The sequence below is a fragment of the Anabas testudineus genome, chromosome 12 (genome assembly GCF_900324465.2).
Source record: "Anabas testudineus chromosome 12, fAnaTes1.2, whole genome shotgun sequence".
In the NCBI taxonomy this organism is placed as follows: Eukaryota; Metazoa; Chordata; class Actinopteri; order Anabantiformes; family Anabantidae; genus Anabas; species Anabas testudineus.
The window spans coordinates 912,865-935,714 of record NC_046621.1 but is presented as its reverse complement, the minus strand read 5'-3'; the positions used below and the strand labels follow the sequence as shown (position 1 = coordinate 935,714).

Here is a 22,850-nt window from a genome sequence, read left to right as displayed (position 1 = left end):
TGCCATCTAACAGCACAACAGGCTGATGTTCATGTTCCACATCCTGGTAGCTTTTATGAAACATAAAAAATACTCCACAGCGTGGCCAGAGGTAAAATACACAGTACGGAACCCACACACACCCGCACACAGAAGATGTTTATGGAAGCAAAAAATCGATGTCATTATTTCAGTGTTATAAGCAACTGAATAAGTAATTGTAAAATGAAATCAGTACTGAAACACAAACATACAGTGTTCATAGCACTATAATATGTGACTTGATTTAGTTTTCACTGCTTGAACCCTAAATCTCCATGTGTCCAGTGTTTCTAGTTGTCTTGTTAAGAGCTGTGTGAAAACTACATTTACAAAAACATGGATTCACCATATTGGCCCAACTATAAGACAACTGATTACAACAACTCCCATTTTTCCAAGACCAGGTTTTGAGGACTTGTTTTTTCTCGTGTGAGTGAAATATAAAATACAGTTTTACTTAAAACCCACATTAGCGTGTGGTATCAGTCACACTCTCTCCTGACAGACTGGTGAAGTGCTCATAATCATTTTCTCTGACAGCGTTTCCCAGACTATAGTCTTACTGAGTTCATCATCTGTGACAGCTGTAATTTCTGGCTGGTGGACAGATTTTCTCGGTTCATTTCTGCGATAAAGATATTGGGAGATGGTACAAAGTCGTTTTCTCTCGTCACTGATTTATTTCCTCGAACTCTTTCTGAACAGACTGACGTTCACAGTCACTTCCATTAGTGATTGGTCAGCTGTGTGGAAAAGGATTCTACTTTTCTCGCAGCTCCATTTGTGTTTTCTTTTTTTTTCAGAAGCAGCACTGAGTGACTGCACAAGGCTCAAAATGTGCTAACTTGTCTCTGGATTGAAACAATAATCTGTCACGGCCCCCTTTATGACAGCCTGCTCTTCACTCCGCCCTCCAGTCTACCTGCTTGGATCAGGTGAAAACCGTTTTGAACATGGTTGTACATTATTATTGGTGATTTTTGGATGGCAGTCCAGTAGTTTTGTATGTTTTACTGTCAGCTTCAACTGTGTCTGTGCTCCTGTTGATGTGTCGTAGATGATGAAATTAATTAGACGGCCGTGTTACGGTGCTGTTACCGTTTTAAAAACCAGTATCTGATGCTGTGAACATGTGTCTCACCCTTGAGTATAGCCCCATTGGTTCAAACCTAATTTCCACCAAAAGGTTCCTCTTATATTTGAGCCAGTATTGAGTAGAAACTGTTACACGGTTAACGGGTTACACTGATGTGATTTGTAGTTGCTTGTTGACATGATGTTCAAATAAGGACACAGTTTAATATCAAGTGGTTCCTGAATGAATGGCGATTCTTTGATGACAGAGAGATAAAGGACGTGATTTTGTCAGATAATGAGTTCAGTTCTCTTTAAATGTCAACATTCAGCAGTGAAACAGTTTCACAGTCTTCAGTTGCTTATAAGATCCAAATCCTTTCAGCAGTTGTTTGTTTCCAGAAACAGAGACATTCAGCCACAGACGCTCATGCAGAAACACACACTCCTCAACGAACACACACACAGACACACACACACACAAAGACACACACTTGCGCTCACACAAATGTACACTTACAGTATGTGAAATATACACTCCTCCACTGAGACGCCATTGGATTTGGACTTTTTTTTTTTCATATTCCACATAAATGAATTTTGTACAGAATGTCAACAACAAAATTAAGATAAGACCTGCAAAAAAGCACACTGGTGTACAGCATGAGTGTCTGTGTCTGTGTGGAGACCCTGTTGCCCGCTAACGAGATCTAAGAGTGTGTGTGTGCGCGTGTGTGTGTGTTGTTGAGACTTCTAGCCACCAGAGAGGTCCAAGGGAGTGATAAATTGAGCTGACAAACACCGTGGAAGGATCTGTCCCATCTGTCCAGCCTAGAAATCCCATCGTCTCTCTCGTTCTCTCACATTGCCGACTTTAAGAGTTGTTACGTGAGCGTATGTGTGTGTGAGTGTGTGTGTGAGAGTGAGTGTTTGTGCTTGAGCCAAAGTCCCTATGTTTTTCAGCCCAGCTGTCTCAGATCCAACAAAGCTGGAGGGAGTGAGTCCGAGCTGGGCTGCACAAAAAGCACACAAACCCTCCAGACATGGAGTGTTGGAAATTAAGTCACTGTGATCCCAAATCCCACGAGCGCCTCTCTCTGCGATTGTTATGTCTCACTCTCCATCTTTTACAGAATTCACAGTTCAGCTTCTTTGTCTTTGTGGTGTTTGTGGTGGAGAGAGACAGCCAATCTGAATGTCCTCCAGAATACTTTCCGTCCTCAAAAGGCAGTTGTTGATGTGTGGACATCTGTTGGTTGACATTTTCCTGTAGTGAAGAGTCATGTGACTTTCTCTGGGTCTTGCCATTTAGCAGTGTGTATGTATGTGTGCATGGTTGTGTGTGTATATATGCATGTGTGTGCATTTATGAGATGTAGAGTATTAATGTTGGCAGAACGGACACGCACACAGTCACAGACAAGCGGTGCAGGAGTGGAGCGGAGTGCCGGCTGCTGCTCTTGGGCCCTGCAGCGTCCTGAGAGTCTATTGACCCCTGGGCCAACAGAGCCTGAACGGAGACAGAAGGGTGGAGGACAGGAGCAAAGGGAAGAGGGGCACAGATGTTGAAAGGAGAAAGGTGTGATGGGAGAAAGCAAGAGAAAAAGGTAAATGGTTTAGTGGAAAATATTCTTCAGTCAGTTGCTCTTTACACTAATCTCTGTTTGGGATCTGTAAACACTATAAAACACAGATTTAAAGCTTAATGAACTGTCGTCTCAGTCCACAATTCTGAGACCACACCACCACTATCTAAACTTAGAAATAATGTGTCAGTCTGAGGATTTCAGGTCACAACAGGCTCCAACATATAAAAATAAATTAGGTTTTTACATCTGAAACTGGCTAGACCAGAAATCCAGCTGAGGCAAATGTGTGGCATTGACCTTTGTACTAAGTTCAGATGTATTGAAGCTTGTGTTCAGACGACTCATCAGAGGCTTGTTTAACTCAGTCCAGGTGCAGATATCTGTCACCTGTTAGAAATTAAGATCCAGCAGAATCCTGCTGATGGGAAACTGGTCTGTTTGTTTTAACGGGTCTTTAAGAGGCCGCTGCTCAACCTCCGAGACCACAACAGACAAGTACCTCTGACAGTACCTTTGCTGATTGGAGCTGACAAACCCAACGATGGCAGAACCAAAGTAAAGTGTCAGGACTCAAACTGTTAGTCACATCAAGGCTGGGCTGAAGGTTTGTAAGAGGGCAGAGCCTGGTACTCTAACAGTGACCGCTCTGTCAGAAGATCAATACGTCAGGCTTTGTTCAGTGAGAGATGGAAAAGCAGCTTCATCAGAGATACAGACTGTGCCACATGAAAAGTCCAGTCAGCAGAAATACTGTCAAAAGCAGTTGTCTAGTGGTGTCTCAGAGGTTGAGTCTCTAAATCACCACTATTCCAATTCTACTAAGGCTGTAGCTGCTTTAAATAAACACTGCCTGTCTTTCGTGGCCTTTAGCTTTGATTACAGCACATTCACTTTGGCATCGTTTCGATAAGTTTCTACAGTGTCTCATCATTTATTCTTGTCCAGAGCTGCATTAATTTAATTTGTCACCACGATCTTCTTTTGATGATGGAGAGTCGGACGCTGCACAAAATTCTCAGTGGCGTTCAGGTCTGGACTTTGTTTAGTTCAATCCATGTGTGAAAATGATGAGTCCTGCTCCCTGAACCACTGTTTACCCCTTGGAGCCTGATGAATCCTGGTATTGTTGTCTTGGAATATGTCAGGGAATGATCAGGGAAGAAAACTCCATTGGTGAAATAACCTGGTCATTCAGTATATTCAGGTAATCAGCTGACCTTGTTCTTTGGACACATAACATTGCTTAACCTGGACATGAGCAACTGCAGCAACCCCAGATCATAGCATTGCCCCCACAGACTACAGTAGACACTAGACATGATGGGTGCATCACTTCACCTCCTCTCTTCTTACCCTGATGAACATTCATCTCTTTTCATCATCATGAACATTTGCTATTTGGAGATTCCTGACCTGACAGTCCAGTCCCCCAACACAGATTGCAACCACCTGGACCTCGTTCTCACTCATAGAACTGCACCCCAGACGACAAAGGTAAGAACCCAGTACAAGAGCTGCATCTAAAGCCTTTAATGGACCTCTATTCTGAATAAAAACTGACAATAATATTGTATTCTCATGACCTTTACTTGTGACAATGCAGTTGCACCCACATATAAATTAGACCCTGGCCACCACCTGCCCATCATTGACTGTGTGTGAGAATCAGTGAGTGTGGATAATTGGGATTTAAACAGTAAGAACAAGTGTGTAGTCAGAGTTACTCACCTCTTCACACTCAAAGTCATCAGAGGAGATACACTTTTGGCCTACATCCTGTAAAACAAGAACCCAGTGTGAGAAAACGGAAACACACCATGACTTGATTTCCACCACTCATCATCTGCCCACTCAGTCTGATCATTAACTCACATTCATTAAAGGACAGACTGTAACTGTCAAGTTATAATTACAGGATACTATTTCCACCCTCACATTCACTAACAGTAACTCAGTAACAGGCAAAATTATTCATAGGACACAAATTTATTTCCTCTAAGGCAACGAAACATCACATGACAAAACTCCTGCAGGTCAAAGTGGACTTGAAAGGTCACTGCAGTACTGCCTATTACAACAATACTCTTATACTAACATGTAATTATCAGAGCAGATGGGAACTTTCCTTTCCATTCACCATTCACATGTACTGACACAGTTCTTGGTGATACAATGGTTCCAGCTTTTCACTGATTAGTTCCAGGACATATTCCAGCCTGTGCAGCAGATATAAGAAAAACAGCAGGATGGCAAAGAACAGTTTCCCATGTTCAGAAACATAAAGCATCTGCTGGAAACCTGCGAAATTACGGCACACATGCAAATTTGTATTCAACACAGTCATCACTGCATTGCATTCATTTTTAAATCACACACCACCTTTGATAGAAATCTGTGGCAGCTAATTCCAGTGAAAAATGACAGCTACCAGCAGTGATAACACTAAATGAGCCTATACACAAACGTAGCTCCACAGGTAGAGACAAATGACCTGTGTGTGTCTAATAACATCAACTGACAGCACACGTTCAACTCCAAACACTGACTGGCATCTCGCTGTTTGCTGCTGGTGCCTCGTTTTTCTATTCATGACACCAGCACGTCTGTTGAATGTCTGCCACATGTTCAACAGTAATGATCAAACTCGCATTAAAGATGACTGCAGCTTTAATCGCTCTGATTAATTAATGATGCTGTAAATATATAGATGCACATCACAGATCTGTTGCGTATGGTGGCCCAGAGAGCTCAACAAGCTGCAACTTAAGAAAACAACTTGAGAACAAGGAGCCAGTAAAGACACGTCTGCAGAGCTAAATGTCCACATGGAGGCTGGTGACATAGGAACTGGTTAGAAGTTTCCAAGACGAGTGTTCAGGCAGAGACATGCAGATTCTGTCTGATAACTAATGACACAAAGCTCATTAAAAGATCCAGTGACAGATCAGGATGTGGCTGCAGCATCAAGACGAAGAAAACGTGGACGTGATCACAACTTTAGGTTCTTTATTAATAGGGAGGATGCAGCTGATTCTGATCTGTCACAGCCGAGCGATTCATTCATTTTCACACCATGTAGCATGAAAGAAAAACGAGCTACATTTACACAAATCCAACCAAAGAAATTTAAAAATTTTTATTAAAAAAAAAAAGTTTTTCAGCTTTCAGTGAAATTTCTAGTTATTTTGAGACACTTGACAAAAAGGGCTCCAAGTTTCCAGACAGATATTTGACATAACTAAACCTAACAACACCACCTCCTGTGCTGCTTTCCTGTTAATAATTAGTAACTATAATGAAAATCCAGAATGGGAAATAAAGACTCATTATCTCAAGGAAGGATGAGAAACAGTTTAGTAGAACTCTTCACTATCATTGAAATGCAGAGCAGTAAAGTCGGCGTCAACCAAGATGCCTCCTCAAGCACGCGCACACAGCATCATTTATCAGAGTCTTCATCAGCCTCTTTGTCAGCCTTTCATTAGCATATCTCCTCCCGTTGCCTGGGTGGGAGAGCCAATCAGATCTTATCGCTCAAGAAAGAAGACGACTCTTTTCAGTGACAGTGAAATCAGCCCGAGCAGCCTGGAAACGCTGCCAGCGGGATCGTTATCATTTTCCCTGAAATGTATGTGCACACATACACAAATATGCATCCTTGTGCACAAACAGTGATTTCACAGCGATCATTAAACCATGTAGATGAAACATTATCATATTGACTATTACGGCAGTAAACTCCTGACTCCAGACGCCTGTAAACTGAGTGCTCAGCACAGCTCACAGAAAAGCAATAGCTATATTCAAGTGCTTTGGGAAAATGATACAATTCAGAAAACACATTCCCAGCATGAGGCGCGCACCATCCGCAGGGACGCGGTGCTCTGCTACATTACACGCTCTTCCTCCATCTCTCACTCTTTTTCTATCATATCTCTGTTTCTGCGTCACTCTGATTTCAGATGTAACTTCATCTCTGCTGCTGTGTGACCACAGAGGTTTTATATTTACTGGAAACGCTCACTGTGACATTCCATGCATTCAGAAATAGTTTTAGAAAGTGCTGACAGACAGCAGTTTGCAGGTGCAGCTATAGTGCTTCATGGACCTGATGGAGAGATGTTCACTATGTGAACAATACAACGATAAATGAACCAGCTAACTAAACTACAGATGGTAAAATATACAGTCAGTTTAGGGGTAAGGTAAAAACGAATTTTCCTATTGTGTCTCGATACTGGTAACGTCAGAAAATGGATTTTCAATTACATATCCATGGTGTTGAAGGACATTTACACAATTAGTACTAAATACTCCTTTACATTTGCCCACAGTATTGGATAAAATCTTACTTTAATAGTATTAAAACCTATTTCACACTAATTAGAACAATTCCTGGGTAATTTTTATGTGGTCAGAAGGATGTAATTTACTGCATACATAGAATTTATTTAACTGTGCTCGTAGTTAGTGGGGGATAAAAGATGTATTTTTCTTTTTCCTGTAATTACTCAGCAATATTAAAATAAGATCATTTAAAATGTCAGAACTGTTCCTTTAAAGCCAAACCTGCTCAATAGAACACCTGTATGACCTGTAAGGCTGGTCTCACAGGGCTTCATCAGCCTGACTGCAGGTGATGAACTTGACAGCAGTGTCTGAACCGACAACTGTGGCGGCATGTTTTCCTCTGAAACAGAGGTTTTCAAACCGTGAGGCGCCTCCCCAGGGGTGGGTGGGAGAGACATGAGGCGGAAGGGACAGGTGCATGCCGGTGATCTGAGAACAACAGGAAGACACTTACTGCAGCTTAGCTGCTGATTAAAACAGGCAGTTGCTGTGGCAGCAGCAGTCACAGTGATGCACAAACGTCATTTGAGTCCAAACCCAAATCTGAGAGGAAAAAGGTTCAGAAGTTGGCTGAGAATTCTTATTTTTCAGTGTTTTCCTATGTATCACATTAATTTAAATGAGGATCATAGGAGGAACACTAATTCATATGAACAGTGTGAAGGGTTAGTGTCAAACCCTGCTGTACAGACAGGTCACTAGTGGCAAAGCTAAAGGCTCCCAGGTCTACTGTTGTTCCCCCATTTCCTCCGTCCTGTCTGTCTCATGGGAATCAACACAGATGTCCTCAACCGCACACACAGAATCTATGCTCTCCTGCTTCGCAAAATCTGCACCAGCTCATTCGAGTCAGTTGAAAGGACAAGAAACCCTGCTGGATGGTGAGCGAACCACTGGCACCACACACGGTCTCTGGGCTGCGAGGATGCAGGCTGGACATGAAGGGAAGCTCCATCGACCCTGAGGCATGGCTGAGTTTATGTATGTTTATGTGAATTATGGAAGGAGAAGAAGGAAATAGCTGCTGCTGCTCACGAGTCTATTTACAGACAAAACATGAAGCTGCCATAAATTAATAATAATGACAACAAACATGACTGAATCCCAAGAGGCAAAAGAAAAGTGACAGAACATATTCAGGATCTAGTTTTCAAAACCAAAGGCCTCGTTCAACAACACATTTTCTGATCTGATTAAATGCTGTTATCTGTGTCTGTCGATCCAAACTTTCACTTGCAGCTTGTATTTAACATATTTACATGAAACGTGGGGAGATCCTTTCAAGTAACACAGCAGATTTCTTGTATTGTGTCCCTGTCGAGTTCCCAGCCCAATTCTTCATGTAGATCGTTCGTCCCTAACTTTTGATACTACGCACAGAAGTGAAACTGCACTGATTTAACTCATCAGTGAGGCCGGTGTGACACAAGTGACTTATTTAAACGTCTACAGAGTAAGTTTGTTGTTACATCTTCCAAATACAGAAGTATTCACCCTACTCTAGTGTACATACTTTGACTTAATTTCATACTACAGTTTTTTGCAGGTACAGATGAGGCAGCTTAATAAAAATAACTCGACATCATGTCACAGTCTTTGCTGAGCGCTTCTATAATTCATGCTTTAAATCTCTTACATAATGGATAACAATTTATACTGGCCTTTAACCTCCAGCCTTACACCTCGTCTCTGTACATAATGGATGGGTTTTCACTTTGCCTGGATGGAGGCAGAACGACACTAATGTGTGTGAAGGTGAAGAAGAGCACGGCACATGAATCGGTTGCGTTCAGACCTCCTGAGTCGTGTCTAGATATATTCTGCCTGTCTGACATGGATTTGTCTTTCTGTAGTCAGCAGGACACATCCTCGGTTTGTGATGAATACAAGACATAGCTGTTGTGTTTTATTGACTGGTTTCCCAGAGCAGAAGCTACCGAGGCACTGAAAGCTCTCAGGCTGGCCATCGTCTGTGCAGGAGAATTGATTCAGTGCATTTTTAGTCCCATTATTTTAACAAAGAAATCTTTGGTAAACTCCTATATAACACTGCAAAGTGCTGATACTGCACTCTGCTCCTGGACAATAATCAGGAAGTGTCGGGGCAGCAGCCTCCACCGACAGACACAAACTCACCTGCAGGTTGGCACAAGTGGAAAACACACAAGCACTGTCCATGGGTTTGATTGCGTTTCCGTGTAGAGAAGGAGCCGGTTTGGAGATGATTGGTGGCTGGACGGGGGGTAAGAAGGTGGACGACGGCTCTGTGACGAGAAGAGTCCCTCCCTCTGAGCCGTAACCGAAAGACTGCATGGCGTTTTCTGTGACGGAGGGCAGAGGTTAGACCCTCTTTACACCGCAGACCACCGACTGACTGAACTGATTCACTTCTACCTTTACAGCAGCTCCTAATCCAGACATATTATACTGAAGTTATTGCTTCCTATAGAGCAGAGTTTACTGCTGTAGTTGGTGAAGGAGATGGTTCACACAGGGCTGAAGCTTTGGACTTTTTTCATTATGGTTTAATCTTCTGATTATTTTCTTGATTTACTGATTGACAAGCATCAAGTCATCACATTTGAGAAGATGGAACCATCAAATATTTGCATGAACTCTACTTTAATTAATGTTTTTTCTGTCCTTCGATGTCATCATTCACCTGGACGTACAGTAGCCTACAGCAGTAGAGATGCTGCAGCGGCACCTGTAGCATCTGGTTTATCTATTTATCTATGTCACTCTGCTTTCTATTTAACATGTCGGTAGACGTTCAACCTCATTCTGCTGTAATTTTACTCCATTTTAATCCAGTCTTTTCTGTGTTTATTGCCATGCTTCTATCTTGTTTTCATGTGTCATGTTTTGAAGATGTCGTCTTTTTTAAGTAAAGCGTGTTTGCTATGTTACACTTTCATTTTTAAGGCAAAAATAAGTTTTCCTCAGCTTAACCATGTTAATTTAGCCTAAACCAGATGTTTGTGCCTAATTCCAAACAACAGATTAACTTTACAAGTCCTCCGTGTGTCTATACTTGTACATACAGTAAAATGTGCAACAGAACCTCTACGTTTCTTTATTATGAAGGACAGTTCTTATTTGTAAAGTAAAAAAGGAAAATGTTTCTAAAGTAAAGTGTAGAACAGTGGAAAGCGACAGTACAACACCTCAAACCTGTAATGAGAACAGTTACGTACTGTAGCAGCTACATTTCAGCGATGTAAACCAATCTTTAAAGAACTGAGGAACTCAACTAACAGTCAGATACTAAACGGGTGAATGTGGATCTAAATAAAGAAAATGTACATGCAGCACATTCCCACCACCGTCTGGGTGAACAACAAGGCAACAAACACACAATCACAAGCTACATTCAACAATAAGTCAGTGGAGTCCTCAGAAATCTGTGGTTTTGTATGTAGTATAATCCACACTGACGCGTTTGGTGAATGATTAATGAACAAAGTCCTCCAAGATGAAAACCGTTCAATGTGAAGCGGCAGCTGCTCCTCTGCTTCACTAAAGACGGACTCACTCTGCTGCCACGTCACCGTATCACCAGGTTTTTCCGGGTCTCTCTCCAGCTTGTGGTTCAGTGTTTCTGTCTGTGCTGCTGCTTCGACGTGATCCCAAAAGAAAATTCATACAATTGTTAAAGTTCAACTACAAAACTAACTCACGTTGTATATTCAGTCATGTTAAAATGTTCAGCACAGACAGAACAGTTGAATCTTTGGTTCTGAATCATCTTTTACTTTGAAAACAACAAAACTGCATCGCGGCCAACATCCGAGGACGACTGAGACGGAACCAGCTGCTAGAATCATCATGTAGACATTTAAAAGACGTCTTTACAGGGAAAAGTCAGACGACAGAAAGTTGTCACCTGTCACACAAAAGCCTCCACACTCAGTCCAGTGTGTTTTAATGCAGCTGAATTCACCACATGGTTGTTGTCGTTTCTGCTGTCAGACTGAAGCAGTATGAATCAGCAGATATCCCGACTGATGCTTTATTTTATAAACGAGACGTCATCTGACAACTGATCTGATGTGTGTTCAGCTGTATTTACAATGAACACAAAGCTTTTCCTCAACTTTCACCGTCACACAGCTCCGATCCTCACCGAGCGCTTTGGAAAAGCTCCGTTTCCCCTGTGAGTGTGAAGATTTACACACTCTGGACTGTGTGTGTGATGAAAAAGAAAAGAAGCTGTGTTGGTACGATTACACACACACACACACACACACACACACCTAACTACACTCCAACGTCCAAAACATTAGGAATTAGTTGCATCTGTTTCTTTGGTGTGAATAATTTCTACTTTTTTCTGCTTGAATTGGAAATCGAGCTGAACAAACTACATTAAAAGATAATTAATGATGATCAAATAATTCAAGTACAGTTATTTCAATAAGTGATAATTAAAGTTTAGACTTTTTTTTTCATATAGTCATAAAGTGAAATAAAGGTCAAATCAGTTCAGAGTTAATGTGATTCTTCTCCACCGCAACCTCCACTCACTATGAATGTATGATTATGTACATAGGATGTCACCACAATGTGCTGCATTTAACAGTACAGAGTGTAGGTCATCTGTGTTATGAGGCATTCAAGCACAACACAGAGTGTAGGTGTGTTGTTTTTAAAGCCCCTAAGGAAATAAAAATAAAACAGAAACTATAGAATGAACTAAATTGTATATTTTGTACCTTTGCTCCACTTCTAATTAATTGTAAAGTGCATGACCAGAAGATGAACCGGCATCTATTTAAATCACAAATCTAAAGGTACCAGTGTTTTGAACCTCCAGACTTTCATCATGTGATTGTACAATGAATCAGAGCTTAAAGGATTTGTCAGTAATTGATTAGACAATTAACCAATTATTTGTTGATTCAGTCATAACCCACCCACCTGGTTCATTGTTCAGACTTTTACGCAGGACAAGTTCAAAATGAGCCTGTACCAGTTTCTGAAGGTTAATGTATATGTGAGGATGTTTGTCGCAACATGAATTAAAGTTAATTAGTCAAAGTGCAGAAAATTAATCTGTGAATGAGTTCAGTTTCAAGTAGAAAATGGTTCCATGTTCTTAAATGTTTGACATTTCTGTTTTTCTTTATCTCATGTTTCTTAATATTCAGAACATACTTGACCTGGACTGTTGGACAAAACAAGAACTGGACAATTAGCTGATGAAGAAAAAGCCTCAGTACATGCAGCCCTGCACCTTTTATAATTCTAAACTCTTTGTGTCTGAATGTGGTCCACATACGTTTGGCACTAACTCGACCACACACACTGACAGAGGACTCACTGAGGCAGGTGTTGTGTGTAAAGTCCCGGTGGAAGGCGTCACATTGCCGCTCCTGATTGCCAGCGCCCCTGCAGGTGCACCACAGGCTGATGGTGATGTTGGAGGGACTGCTGTCACTGTAGTTTGGTGTTACATCTGAGCCTGAGTCACAAAGAGAGGAGTTCATGTTTGAGAGGAATAAAAAGCAGGATGAAGATTAGCTGAGGAGAAAGGTAACGAGGAACCCTAACCCTAACCCCAGAGGAGAAGAAACTGGAACAAAGACAGAAAATAACAGCTTCTACTATAAATTCTCAAATAAAGGAATGTACAGCATCTAAATAAGACCTGGAGAAAACAGTTCACATGGCAAAAGGAAAAATAACATTTGACAGCTTCAACTGTTTCAGGTTGTGCACAATGTTGTCTTCAGGAAATCTGGGAACCCTGTCACCCGGGGGAGGGGGTGGAGGTCATATCTGAGTACAAATACCAACTGGATTGAACTAAGAACTCAGCAGCACTGTACATAAAGGCTCAGAGCCAGATGTACTTTCTGAGGAGACTCAGGTCCTTCAACGTCTGCGGTTTCAAAAGACACATATGGTGCTAAACCTGGAGTCCAACTAATGCAATGATAATCAAGGTGTGGTTTAAATCTACGTCGAGATAGTTAGCTCTATTTATGACCTTTATCTATTAAAACAGACCACAGACTTTCTCTAACCCGAACCAATTGCTGTGAGCCCCTAATCGTGTCAATAAATTTAATTTAAAGAACGTAAGAAAACCAGTCTGCAACTGTAGTTTAGGAAACTTTTTATTTTAGAGAAATGTTGATTTTCTCTGTGTCGTTATCATAGATGCACTATGAGCCCTACTGTTCATTCATTAGTGGCCAACAATCAGCTTTTCTTCTGCTTCATGAGATTGGATTTCACTTTTTGTTTTTTTAATAAACACATTCTGATCATCAAACTCACCAATGAGGCCGACGTAGGACATGAGGCAGCCGTGGTAGTTATCATGTGGACAGCTGGTAACAGTATGAGGCGTCATCTGGCAGTTCATGTGGAAGTCAGCAAGTCGGGACCTACAGAAACAACACATTAACAGAATTTATGCCTAAAAAAATCATTTATTTATAACAAAACAATACATCTGTCAACATCCACTGCATCTTTGGACACATTTAGGAGGTTGTCACTGGAATTCTCCAATGTTTGATCTGTGGTAAAATGTGGAACATTAGATCAGAAGGATCAAAAAGCTGCAATTAATAATTTAATAAAAGGAGTTTTCATCTGAAAGTAGCAAACATTAAACCTAAAGTCTACTCAGAGCTGCTCAGTACTCGTTCTGTACACATGTAACGTGTGAATGTGAGTTTTATATGAATCTTTTTTCCTAATGTGGGAGTCTCTCCTTTTCTCAGCTCCCATTCTTGTCATGAATTGCAGCTCTGTAACTCTGAAGTATTGCTGAGTAAACTTGTCGTGTAAGGTAATAAGAAATTAACAGAGACATGTCGAACAGACGCAGAGAAAACCCTCCTGAAAGCTGAAATTCCCTGTGCAAATAAAAGGCTGATTCATCCAGTAGTTTGGGAGATTATGCGTTTCTTGTCCACGTGTCCTGCAGAATCCACCACATCATGTGTATGTTAATTCATGAGAAACTGTCACAGGCAATAACTGTGCAGCTGCTAGGTTTAATCTACTGCCTGTCCTAGTTTTGTGTTTCAGCGTGCTGTCTCCTCTCTCCTCTGCCTTTGTCTTCCTCCTCGTTAATTCCCGAGCTTCTCTGCTGCCTCATTTCTCTGACATAATTCTTCTTCTGTCTTGTTGAATGTAATAGTGCAGCGTGATGGAAGGAGAATCGAGGGGAAGGTAAGAAGAAAGATGTCGTATGGTTGAGTCAGTGAGGTGGAAGGAATGTGTGATCCCATCGCCATTTGTGACCACATGGTAGATGCTGTCCAGCTGTGTGAGTCTGTGTGTGTCGTTCTGACACACTTCAATACTGACATTATCAGGTCCTCACAAATTCAGGGTCAGGGTTTAAATCAGGGTTTAAATCAGGGTTAGCTCTGATAGTTGAGGCTCACATGACAAAATCGTCACATTTTAAGGTGGAAACTTTGGGTCATTTTTTTTAAGGTGTGAGTTTGACTGGTTTCTAGCTCTGAGCATTGGATTTGGATTTTTCCTCTTGGATTTAAACCATTTAAAACAAACACAAGGTGAAGTCTGATGACATCAGACGCCAACATCCCATTATTCTCTATGAAACTATTTTTCTCAGTAGTTTTCCAGTAAATTTCCTGTCAGAGATGAAACATCAACAAACTGTAAAATGTTTGACAGGTTTGTAAGACTGTTGGCTCTTAGGTGCAAAAATGCATCTGTAGAAAATATAATAATAATAATAAGAAGAAATGTATTTATAGAGCACTTCACATACAAGATAGAAGGAGAACAACAATCACAGGTTAAGAATAGAAAAACAGAAAACAAACTCTACTTGAGCAGCTTTAGTCAACAGTGGAGAGTAAAAAACTCCCTTTAGAGGAAGAAACCTGCAGCAGAACCAGGCTCAGGGTGGGCGGTCGTCAAAGGATGTGATGAGGGGAAAAATAATTAAACCAGTATCAAACACAATTAACAACAACAACTACATCAGTGCTTTGGAAAACCAGTTTCAACACATAGAGGAAGGAAAGTCGATCAAAATGAATGGGAAGTCGTTCTAAATAAGGAGTCGTCTCTGTTTAAAGGAGATGAGGAATAGCTCTCCGTAGAGAAGATTGGTCTGTAGTTTTCAGGGCATGAGGGATCTTAGACCAGGTTGCACACATGAAATATAAAAATAATCTGGCACATAATTTCCAGTGGACAGAGACGTATTGTAAAATATTCAGGAGAGAGGGAGCAAGCGACTCAATGATCGAGACTAAGAACTTAGTTGGGATGACGCCAACTGGGCTGGAAGATGGTTTCATACTTGAGACAGTTTGTAGTAGCTCAGATAAGAACATAGGAGGAAACTGGCTTAAAGTGTTTTCTCTAGAGGGGTGAGAATCTACGACTGGTGAGGAGTTGGGGATAACAGAAGCTCTGATTGATTCTATTTTATCATTAAAATAGGTTAAGAACTTCTCACACTGTGCATCACTTTCAGCCGGGATGCTGGGAGTGGTTGGGTTTACTAAAAGATCAACAGTCTGAAATAAAAAACGTGATCAGGTCTGAGACGTACTCAGCTCTGCCATTCTTTACCATCGTGTTGTAGTGGAGTTGTGAGTCTTTCATAGACACTTAAAGTCCAGTTTTCTTCCATCTCTGCTCTCCTACACTCAGCTTTACAGCTACCAATGCTGACATCTATCCAAGGCGGCTTGTTGGTGGAAAGTCTTTTTCACTGCAGAATCACATCCAGGGAATGAATGGAAGTCAGAGTAATGTCCTCTGAGGGGATGGAAACACAAGTGTGTGTGTGTGTGAGCACACGAGAGCTCGACACAAACGCACATATGTGACAGTGTTTGTGTTTGCTTGTCTGTCGGCTAATATAGTTTGACAGGTCTGAGAGCTGCGCATTTGACTTTCAAACAGAGGTCAGTGTGTGTGTCTGTGTGAGTGTGTGTGGAGTTGGATGTTGGCCAGCTTGACTAATCCTGCCAACGACGTCAGCTCTAGACAAAAGACACAACCATAAATCCACATCGACAAACACACACTTCGCTCCCTTACTTTCTGTTTCTCAACATGACACACACACAGACACACACACACACACACACACACGGTGACACCTTCCCCCTTGGCTTGTCAGGGCAGATTGCAGCGTGAGGTAGTGACTCAGATGGTTGAGGAGCTGACCGCTGGGGAGCTATGTTTGTGTTTGGCAGCAATTCGCTTCAAAGGAACAAAAGGAGAATCTTAAAGGACAATACAGTCATATTCAGAGTCTTTAAACATGTTTATATAGGTTTTTACAACATTTAGCAGAAAGTTTTATTAATAAAATCCAACTTGTAGTGATGTATTAGCATGACTGCAGTAAACAAAGCTTTGCAGAGTTAATAGTAATTAACCTGTAAATGTAGTGAATGAACTTTAATTCTTTCATCTTTAATGTCCTCTTTGTTCACTTCTGCTCTAAACTCCTGGTTTCATCACATCTTATTTAAATGTTTATTTTTTCACATGGTTTGGTCCAGATTCATCTTATTTTCAGTTTGCAATCTAATTCAGAGGAAACATCTTAGGTCAGTGAAAGCTCAGTACATCTTCTCCCTCTCTCGATGATTAGTTTAGATGAAACTTTAACGAGCCCTGCGGGGAAATGAGAAAGCTCAGGCAGGATTTGATCAAGTGCTTTCAGATTCAGATTGAACCACTCTCTGACCTTCATCTGTCACCGGTACTCACTGGATCACAAGCAGTTTAAGGTTATTGTTTAACCATCAATTCGTTCCATTTATTTCCTTCATCAGTGGGAATATGATGAGAATACAACTTTGAAAACTTTAAAAACTGGAACAACCATCTGCAGCAGGTTTAAGCTCAGACATCAGGGACTGATTTAGACTGGTCACAAACATTTATAACGATACTTGGGTTATAGTGATTGTTTTAATTAGCACTGGTTTGTGCTCGTGTGTGTTTGTGTGATGGTCGCTTAGATAGCTGGAGTGTACTGATGTGAGATCTTGATCTTAAGGGATCTCTGAAATAAAATCTAATCTAAAATTGCTAAATAACGGTGGTTTAAAGTCAAGTTCCCTTCCCAACATTAAAACACACAGGACCATGTTAGCATGGATTCAGTGAGTTGTTCCGGGTCTACAGTAACTTCACAGCCTGAAACACCAGCAGCTTTAAATAACAAACCAGCTATTTGGAAAATTTCAATGTGTTTTAGTAAAGTATGAACTTGTCTTTTTGGATATCGTAATTGGATTTCAGGAAGGTAGTTCACCTTGAACTGAGCTGTGGTGATTCACAGGCGCCTGCGATCTAATAACTCATTCAAACTGTTTAAATGGAGCAAAGCACTTCATTCTGGTGTTTTGTGTCCCAGCTTGTAACAAACTGAGCACGGAAAAGAAACAAAAGCACAACTATCAGAGCAGACAAGCAACTTTTCAGCAAATGCACAGTCGCTGGGATGAAGGTCAGCACCTTGACGTGCCACATGGAGACCACAGTTCTCTGTTGGAAAACAGTGGATCGCTCCCTTCAGGTTGGGAATCAGTGACTGTCCAGTGAAGAAATTTAAATATGTCTCAGTGATGTGGAGGAAGTTCAGACATTCGATGATTCAATCTGACATTACAATACAACGATTTCACCAGTTAAAAACCAGAATCAAGTTAAAACAAACATGAAGCTAAAACCAGTCTGGAAAATGTCTTGGTTAAATTCCATAAACCCAACTTCACATAACAGCACAAAAAGGCTCTACGACAGTTTGAGTAAAACAAGTGGTGACGGCATTTGACACATGGATAATATTCAGTATTTATACGTCTTCTTATATATATATATACAGTGAGGGAAAAAATTATTTGAACCCCAGCTGATTTTGTAAGTTTGCCCACTAACAAAGAAATGATCAGGCTATAATTTCAATGGTAGGTTTATTTGAACAGTGAGACACAACAATGACAAAAAAAATCCAGAAAAATGCGTTTCAAAAAGAGTTATAAATTAATTTGCATTTCCACGAAGGAAATAAGTATTTGATCCCCTATCCGTCAGCAAGATCTCTAGCTCCCAGGTGGATCTTATACAGGTAACGAGCTGACATTGGCAGCCCTCTCAGCTCGTTACCTGTATAAAAGAGACCTGTCCACAGAAGCAATCAATCAATCCAGATTCCAAACTCTTCACCATGGCCAAGACCAAAGAGCTTTCCAAGGATGTCAGGGACAAGATTGTGGACCTACACAAGGCGGGAATGGGCTACAAGACCATCGCCAAGCAGCTGGGTGAGAAGGTGACAACAGTTGGTGCAATTATTCGCAAATGGAAGAAACATAAATTAACTGCCAATCTCCCTTGGTCTGGAGCTCCATGCAAGATCTCACCTCGTGGAGTTTCAATGATAATGAGAACGGTGAGGAATCAGCCAAGAACCACTCGGGAGGAACTTGTCAATGATCTCAAGGCAGCTGGGACCATAGTCACCAAAAAAACAGTTGGTAACACACTACGCCGTGAAGGACTGAAATCCTGCTGTGCCCGCAAGGTCCCCCTGCTCAAGAAAGCCCATCTACAGGCCCGTTTGAAGTTTGCCACTGAACATCTGACTGATTCAGAGGAAGACTGGGTGAAAGTGTTGTGGTCAGATAAGACCAAAATCAAGCTCTTTGGCATCAACTCAACTCGCTGTGTTTGGAGGAGGAGGAAGGCTGCCTATGACTCCAAAAACACCATCCCCACTGTCAAATATGGAGGTGGAAACATTATGCTTTGGGGGTGTTTTTCTGCCAAGGGGACAGGACAATTGCACCGCATCAAAGGGAGGATGGATGGGGCCATGTACCGTCAAATGTTGGGTGAGAACCTCCTTCCCTCAGTCAGGGCATTGAAAAGGGTCGTGGTTGGGTACTCCAGCACTTGTTCAGTGTGTGGAGTGCAGGATGTTTAGACCGTCTTCCTCCGTCGTTAGCGACAATTTTACCTGTGACAGGTGTGTGTTAGTTAGCACTCTGACGGAGAAGATATCAGCGTTAGAGGAGCGCATCCAGACTTTAGAGAGGGTTAGAGAGAGTGAGAGTAGTGTTATTTCTTTAGAAGACAGTCTGGGTGCCGCGGGCGGAGATAGCCAGTCCCCGACTCCGGCATTAGAGCCCTCACAGCGGGGCGAGTGGGTGACGACTCGGCGGCATACTCGCGCAGCCAAAGCTAAGGCTAAGGCTAAAGCTAGCCCACCGGAGCACACCACCCCCGCGCTTCACGTGTCCAACAGGTTTGCCCCCCTCAGTGTTTCACCCGCTGAGAAACCTGGAAGAACTCTGGTCATAGGAGACTCGATCATGAGACACGTGAAACTAGCCAGACCTTTAGGGGCTCCAGCGGCTGTGGTCAGGTGTATCCCGGGGGCCAGGGTACCGGACATTGAAGGCAATCTTAGGGCCTTAGGACAGCATAGCTTTTCAAAGATAGTGATACATGCCGGAGCTGACGATATACGCCTTCGTCAGTCTGAGGTTACCAAGAATAACTTTAAAGAGGTGTTTAAATTAGCGAAGGCGATGTCCGAAGTGGTAATCTTCTCTGGCCCCCTCCCAATGAGACGAGGTGACATAACCTACAGCAGGTTATGGTCGCTGAACCGCTGGATGTCCAGGTGGTGCTCCGAAAACAACGTGGGCTTCATAGATAATTGGAGGACCTTTGAGGGCAAACCTGGCCTGTTAGGGCGGGACGGTGTCCATCCCACTCGGGAAGGTGCTGCTCTCATTTCTTGCAGTATAGCTCATAGTCTAAGATCAGGCCTAGCTAGTCGCTGACTACCCAGAGTCCAGGCCAGGGAGCAGACAAACAGGCTAAACCAACCGTCTGCTAGCTGCACAGAGTCGTCACTCAGGGTTCAACATATTGAGACTGTGTCTGTTCCTCGAGCTAAACAAAAAGCTAGAAAAACCCAGAAAGTATGTTTTAATAATTTAATTAACATACAGACCTCAAATTCAGAGCACACTGATTGTGCAGCCAGCACCTCTGATCTGAAGTTAGGATTGTTAAATATTAGATCTCTTACATCTAAAGCTCTTACTGTTAATGAAACTATCACAGATCAGGAGTTTGATATACTCTGTTTAACAGAAACCTGGATTAAACAGGACGAGTATGTAGCTTTAAATGAAGCAACTCCTCCTGGATACAGCTACATTCACCAGCCTCGTCTGACTGGTAGAGGAGGAGGTGCCGCAGTTATTTATAATGATAAACTGACTATCGTACAAAAACATGTACACAAATTTAAAGCTTTTGAATGTCTTTATAGTAACATAACAAGTATAGATACAAATATAAAGTCTGCTCAGCCGATCCCACTAATTATCATTTACAGACCCCCAGGGCCCTACTCTGAATTTCTTTGTGAATTTGCAGATTTCCTTTCTAACCTAGTTGTTTCTGTAGACAAAGCGTTAATTGCTGGAGATTTTAATATTCACTTTGAGAATCCAGAAGACCCTCTGAGAATAGCATTTATGTCCATATTGGACTCGCTAGGAGTAGATCAGTGTGTAGTAGGACCCACTCATAAAGCGGGTCACACCTTAGATTTAATAATATCATTCGGTTTAAGTATAAGAAATTTACTTACGCTCCCACTGTCTGAAGTTATCTCAGACCACTATCTTGTTTCTACAGTGTGTCATATTAATAATGTATACTCAGCGCCGCGCTATCGCATTAAACGTACATTTACATCAACTACCGCACAGAGCTTTATCAGTAATCTTCCAGAGTTATCAACTTTGATTGGATCACCGTCTGACACCACAGAACTAGACCAGGCGACTGAATATCTCGAGTCGTCATTACGTTATACCTTAGATAAAGTAGCTCCAGTTAAAAGAAAAGTCATCAGAGATAAGAAACTTGCTCCCTGGTATAACGATGACACGCACGCCTTAAAACAGACTACTCGAAAGTTAGAACGTAAATGGCGCCAAACTAAATTGTTAGTATTCCAGATAGCGTGGAAGGAGAGCATCCTGAACTATAGCTCTTAGTGCAGCTAGATCAACGTATCTCTCCACTCTCATAGAAAACAACAAAAACAACCCTAGATTTTTATTTAATACAGTAGCCAAATTAACTAGAAAGAAAACTACTGCAGATATCTCCACAACAACGTTGTGCAGTAGTGATGACTTCATGAACTTTTTCAATAACAAAATTGTAAATATAAGGCAGAAAATTCAAGCTTTGAAACCAGACAATTTAGTTGACGCAGGTGACGAGCTAACCTCAGCAGATCAGTACCTAGATTACTTTACTCCTCTTGAAGAGAATGAACTAATTTCACTCATCTCTTCTGCAAAATCTTCAACCTGTACATTAGACCCTATACCGACACACTTTCTAAAACAGATAGTGCCAGAAATAATAGAACCCCTGCTGACAATCATAAATTCCTCACTCAGCTGTGGGTATGTCCCAAAGTGTTTTAAATTAGCAGTTATTAAACCGCTAATCAAGAAACCTGATCTCGACCCTTGTCAGCTGTCCAATTACAGGCCGATATCAAACCTCCCCTTTATCTCAAAGATTCTCAAAAAGATAGTAGCTGGGCAGCTATCCTCGTATCTTCATAGAAACAACATACATGAACTCTATCAGTCAGGATTTAGGCCTCATCACAGCACAGAGACGGCCCTTGTTAAAGTAGTAAATGACCTCCTATTGGCCGCTGATCAGGGTAGTGTCTCTATGCTTGTGCTACTCGATCTCAGTGCAGCTTTCGACACCATTGACCATAGTATTCTCCTTCACAGACTAGAAAATGTTGTTGGAATTAGGGGAACGGCCCTCTCCTGGCTTAGGTCCTATTTGACTGATCGTTATCAGTATGTAGATCTAAATGGCGATTACTCCACATGCTCTCCAGTGGAGTTTGGTGTTCCACAGGGTTCAGTTTTAGGCCCCCTGCTTTTTTCCCTCTACATGCTTCCTCTGGGCAACATTATCCGTAAACATGGTATTAACTTTCATTGTTATGCTGACGACACACAGTTATATGTTTCATCAAAACCAGATGAGATCAAACTGCTTAATAAAGTTGAGCAATGTGTAAAGGATATACGAGACTGGATGCTAATTAACTTCCTTCTGCTAAATCCTGATAAGACAGAAGTACTAGTTATAGGATCATCTGCAGCTAGAAGCAAGATATTAGATCACACCGTAACTCTAGATGGCCTTTCCGTTACATCTAGTGCAACAGTGAAAGACCATGGTGAGATTCTAGATTCCAGTCTTTCATTTGAAGCTCATGTAGATAATATCACCAGGACAGCTTTCTTTCACCTCAGAAATATTGCCAAGATAAGGAATATTTTGTCACTAAATGATGCAGAAAAATTAGTCCATGCTTTCATCACCTCTAGGTTGGACTACTGTAATGCCTTACTGTCTGGCTGTTCAACCAGGTGCATAAACAAGCTTCAGTTAGTTCAGAATGCAGCAGCGAGAGTCCTCACTAGAACCAGAAGATACGATCACATCTCGCCTATCTTATCTACACTTCATTGGCTCCCCGTGAAATTTCGCATTGATTTTAAAATACTACTTTTGACATTTAAAGCATTAAATGGTCTTGCGCCGCATTATCTAAGTGAACTGCTAGTGTCTTATGATCCACCACGCCTACTTCGCTCAAAGGATGCTGGCTGCCTGTCAGTACCTCGTATCCTAAAAACTACAGCTGGGGGCAGAGCTTTTTCTTACAAAGCCCCAAAGTTATGGAATAGCCTTCCAAATAGCGTTCGG

The 22,850-nt window shown here is 41.7% G+C and overlaps 1 protein-coding gene across 1 annotated transcript in view; it reads right to left on the bottom strand.

Moving 5' to 3' along the window:
• Positions 1–1,600: 1,600 nt before the first annotated feature.
• The window catches only part of gfra2b (GDNF family receptor alpha 2b), an 88,835-nt gene continuing 67,585 nt past the window's right edge, over positions 1,601–22,850 (bottom strand). Inside the window, exons 6-10 of the mRNA XM_026353845.1 lie at positions 13,320–13,429; positions 12,358–12,498; positions 9,171–9,355; positions 4,413–4,460; positions 1,601–2,605 (exon numbers count right to left, since the gene is read on the bottom strand). Coding sequence (XP_026209630.1) covers positions 2,462–2,605; positions 4,413–4,460; positions 9,171–9,355; positions 12,358–12,498; positions 13,320–13,429 — 628 coding nt within the window. The 3' untranslated portion in view covers positions 1,601–2,461. The remainder of the gene's footprint in view (positions 2,606–4,412; positions 4,461–9,170; positions 9,356–12,357; positions 12,499–13,319; positions 13,430–22,850) is intronic.